The 5,027-nt window shown below is 38.1% G+C and overlaps 1 protein-coding gene across 1 annotated transcript; it reads right to left on the reverse strand.

Moving 5' to 3' along the window:
* Window positions 1-758: 758 nt before the first annotated feature.
* Window positions 759-4,648, reverse strand: LOC131039719 (receptor-like protein kinase FERONIA). The gene is given in 3 exon segments (XM_057972554.2): window positions 759-1,191; window positions 1,193-1,852; window positions 2,479-4,648. Coding segments are annotated over 3 exon segments (2,532 nt in total). The 5' UTR covers window positions 4,071-4,648; the 3' UTR covers window positions 759-911.
* Between the last annotated feature and the right edge of the window lie 379 nt (window positions 4,649-5,027).

Consider the following 5,027-nt stretch of genomic DNA (forward strand, 5'->3'; position numbering starts at 1 on the left):
TAAAGAAAATTTTATTATTTTTTTAATGAATAACTTTGTCATATTTAATATATAGGTCTAATTAATAATAAATTAAAGATAAAATAATGATATATTTTATATGATATGAAATGAATTATTTGTGAATTTGATTCACAAGTGTTGGTGAATATTTTGAACGAGGAGTGATTGGATGCTGCTAATTGGCATTTAACTGTGGTTATTAGGCAGATTCTTAGCTTGAGTACTTTTTTTTGACTATGTTACCTTTTCTCACATTCCGCAATAGTGGAATAGAATTGCAGTTTGTCTATTCAAATGGGTGCTTGAACAAGTGTAGGGTTGAAATGTTGTGAATACTAGACATTTGCCTTTGGATTTATCTAGTATGTTTATCAGTTGTAGAAGATAAGGCTGAATAATTAGTTGTTCTTTGTTGATTTTGTTGAACTGTTGGTCAATCCTATTCTTGTATTTTTCTTCTATAATTAATATATTTTTACTCTTATACTAAAAAAAATATGATAGGACAATATTTTACTATAAATATATTTAATGTTACCATTAATCTTATTCAAATAAAATTTCTTATTTTTTTAAAATAATATCATTACTTACTGGGTGGTTTATACTGCATAAAAAATCACCAAATGATGGATAATCTTGGATTGACGGCTCTTTAGATTTCTCTATCTGATCAATTTTAACTGCAAATAGTTTCTGAAAGCTGAAGAAAAATAGATGATCTTGGATTGGATGCATTGAACATATATAAAAAATAGTGGCAAATAGACTGTCAGTCAGTCTAAGATATCATATTACAGTAGTACAATAGATTAAACCACAAAATTGGATGCACTGAATATTTTTAAATCCGATAATCTTGATTGGCAAATTCCATTATACTAAATCTACCTCTTTAGAGTGGAATATCAATTCAAACTTTCATCAGAATTAACTGCATCAATTGTTCCTGGTCGACATGTTGCAGCATCATGTAATTGCAGGGCAAAGTCCAAGTGCCACACCACATCTGCCATGGAAGGCCTCTCCTCACCTTTTTCTGCCAAACACTTCTCCCCCACCTCTGCAAATATCTGAAGGGAATCTGAGGTTATGTCACCTATTAAATTGGGATCTATCATGTGCTCCAGAGCACCATCTCTTAAATACTTCAGAGCACAGCCACAGAGATTTATTTTCTCCCGACTGGGTAGACATAATAGCAGGTTTAGCACACAACACCTCAAACAGCACCACCCCAAAGGAATACACATCAGATTTCTTTGTAAGAGACGACCTGTAGAAGTACTCAGGATCCATATATCCGAAGCTCCCTTTCACCGCAGTGGTTACATGACTCTGATCGAATGTGGCCATTATTTTGGAGAGCCCAAAATCAGAAACTTTGGCACTCAAGTTTTCATCCAGAAGAATATTGGTACTCTTCACATCTCGGTGTATGACTGTCTGGAATGCCCCACAGTGAAGATAGTCCAGTGCCTTTGCTGCACCGATGCATATCTCCAGCCTCTGCTTCCATGACAAAATAGTCCTTCCAGGATCTTTGCCGTGGAGATGCTTCTCCAGTGTGCCATTGGGAACATAATCATAAACAAGGCACATTTCTGAGTTATGATCACAAAAACCTACGAGGGATACCAAATTCTTGTGCCTAAGCCTGGACAATAGCTCTATTTCGTTCCTGAATTCGTGAGAACCTTGGAGGGATTGTGGTTTTGCTCTCTTCACTGCAACTCCGATGCCACCACTGATTTCTCCTCTGTAAACTTTTCCAAACCCTCCTACCCCAAGAAGAAGTGAGTCGTCAAAGTTGTTGGTTGCATCTTGAATCTCTGAAAAACTGAAATGTCTGCAACATATAAATCAGACAAAAGATATCAAAGCCATCAAAGTTGTTGCTCCATCATCCAAATGTAAGGTTTTGTGCTGGTTTAAGTTGCATCAGGATAAGAGTAGTCAATGCAAGGACTTAGGATTGGTTCAAGTTGAATAAAATCTGATGGTTAGCGAAGCATCCCTTCTGTAGTACTTGAGACAATTGAATGGTCAAGGAGAATTCCAAATAGTGACAGCATAACGTTTGATGGTAAAAAGAATGTTTATGCAAATCGCAAATCTAGATGCAAGGCAATCTTTGAAGAAGACCCCTCCTAACACAGAGCAGAGGATATGACGAATTTCAGGGTAGAACTGACATTGAAAATTTAATGGTATCAACATGAATATTGATTGGCAAGGTGAAGGTGTTCAGGTTAGAATTGATATTGCCCGAAAATGGCAATCTCAAGATCATCATCAAGGTTGTTTCAAGTCAATTCCTCTTGGGGAAAAGGAACCTATGGTATATGTCCTGGGTATTTTAGGAAGAAACATTCCATGTAATGCTGTTGAAACCCTATTGCAAGATTAATGCAATGTTTCTATAAAATGCATCTCCACAATAGAAATTAGACATAAATAACAAGACAAAAATACCTGCAAAATATTCCAGCTACCGGTGTTGATCGTACACCAGCTACAGGAGTCGATCCATAGCTGTACGATTTCGTAAATGCACTAGATTCAGAGTTGTTGGCTGAAGTAGTAGTAGTCCCTCCTGCTTGATCCGCATTTTCATGGGAGCCCTTACTATTCTTACTTTTCCGTTTCAGAGCATAGCATAAAATCATCAAACACAGCAGAAAGACTGCACCAGCTAAGCTTCCAGATACAATTCCTATTATATAGCCCCTATGCTTGTTATTACTAGTGCTATGCTTGTTACTGCTAGTGCTGTTCGTGCTCACAGGTCCATTTGCTGAGTTTTCTTCAGTTTCCTCTGTTACCACAGGACTTAGTCCTGAAAGATTTCCAGAACTGTCATTTAACTTAAATATTTCCAGTCCATTCAGAATAGCATCATAGTACTGTGGCCTTGATTTATTGTTGGGATGAAGCTCCACCCACAGGTCTGTAGTAGCAGATTCATCTGCAGGGACAGAGATGAGATAATCTCTGTAAATAGGGATGTTTGGCCCTGAAGCCTCTACAATGACATCGAAGGCTTCCTCTGCAGTTTGATTATTAATATAAATGTCAAACTTCCTCTGGTTGCTTAATGTGAATTGAAGCTCACAGAAGTGAAGCCGAACCAGATAACTGAAATTGGCATCAATATTGCTAAAAACCCAGCTTAAGTTGAAGTTGAGGTTGATTAGGGGCTCTGGTAGCATGGACCTAAAGGTGGCATATACACTGCTAGGCGCAAAATCATCTGCCTGTTGGATCTCTGTGGAATTGGTTCCTGTAATACCCATAGCAGCCCCAAATATGAACTTTGAATCTTCAACCCATGTCCTCCCATACTTGTCATCAGAAGGAGATATAGTGTGCCCTCCCACGTTCAATCTGTACAGCTTCTGCAAGGCAGTGTTTAAGCTTATGTTATACCCAATTGATTGAGAATTGGATTTAGGGAGAATGACAGGGTTCCCAAACAGCCGATCCGGAATGGATATGATTTCTATTGCGTTAATGAATGCATAGGATTTGGGGTTGTTTGCTTCAGGGGTAAATATGATATCAAGCTGTTTCCGTACGGTGACGGGAATACAAAATTCTATAACATGTGGTTGTTTTAGAGTTGCTAGAGTGAAATTGTGGAGGATAACAGACGGCCCGCAATTGACAGAAAATTCAGCATCCTTGAGATTATAGATGTCGTAGGAGGAGGGATAAAAGTGAAAGCGGAGGAAATGCCTGTGAGAAGTGTCTGTGATGGGGACTGTGTATGTGGATTTTGCTAAGAATAGACGGGCTGACTGGTAGAGAGACTCAGAGGACAGAAATGGTTCAGACGCTGCTGCCTTTATGCTGGTGGAGAGATTGAATTCAGATGTATAATCTCCAACAAATTTACGTCCATCTTGTGAGCGAAATGTGTATCCTGAGCCACAGTTGAGAAGAATTATGTCCTGATCTGCAGCATGACTACAAATTGAGAGCGCAATGAATGCAGAGAAGAGGAGGGGGAGAATGGTGGACATAGAAAGGGGTGGTGTAGAGCTTTGGATCGAGGTGGAGTCCATACTTTCAATTGTTCCTTTGAATTCCAATTAAGTTTTCCTAGGAAAATTGCGGATCAATTTCCGGCAATTACAAAGAAGATCAATATTTGCCGAACAATGGTCAAAACACAAATATAAGACAATAAATTAGTATTATCATATATCCACAATATTCCAGTTTTGCATTTGATCAGAGGTCCATTTGGCCAGACAGTGACTTTGTTCCACTCCCTAAGGATATGTGTGAAGGTAACAGAGTCCAACGAAGCACACAAATTAAGAATCTGGTTAACCACCAAAACTAACTGCCAACTAACATCCTCAGAGTGTTGCCGAGTCAACAAATGCACCACCACCTGCGAATCTGATTCACAAATGAGCCTTCTCCATCCAAGAGCACAAACATGCTCCACAATATATAAAATAACAAGAGCCTCCATCAAATTATTAGTATGATGAAACTTATATACAGAAAAGATAAACTGAACATTCCCCAAGCTATCTCTACGAACTCCACCAATTCCAACATGACCAGGTTTCCCGAGAAGACCTATCCGTGTTGATTTTCAGAATTTCCTACGGAGGAAGGCTCCACCTCCCCACCCTATTTATCTTACAAAGAGGGTGTCTACGTACACTCCTCCATTAAATCATCATCCACCCCTCTTTTCCTTCCAAAGTCTTTTTTAACTATGTAATTCTCAATTAAGGCATGCAGTGCTCCTTTTCCAAGTTAGGATTTTTTTTTGTCTTTCCATTAACTTCAGTCATAATCAAAAAAAAGTTTGATGTTAAAATTGTCTCCTACCTTTCAATTTTGTATTGATTAAAAGAAGAATCACAATTATATGAAGAGGATGGAGTTTTTTTTCAAAAGATGATGAATGGTATAAGGTCAAGATTCTGTGGAAAAAAATGTGGAAGAAATAATTGTAGAATTATGAAGGAGATTGTGGTAGATGGATGTTTTATCTGGAT

This window comes from Cryptomeria japonica, chromosome 6 (assembly GCF_030272615.1).
Source record: "Cryptomeria japonica chromosome 6, Sugi_1.0, whole genome shotgun sequence".
NCBI classification, from domain to species: domain Eukaryota; kingdom Viridiplantae; phylum Streptophyta; class Pinopsida; order Cupressales; family Cupressaceae; genus Cryptomeria; species Cryptomeria japonica.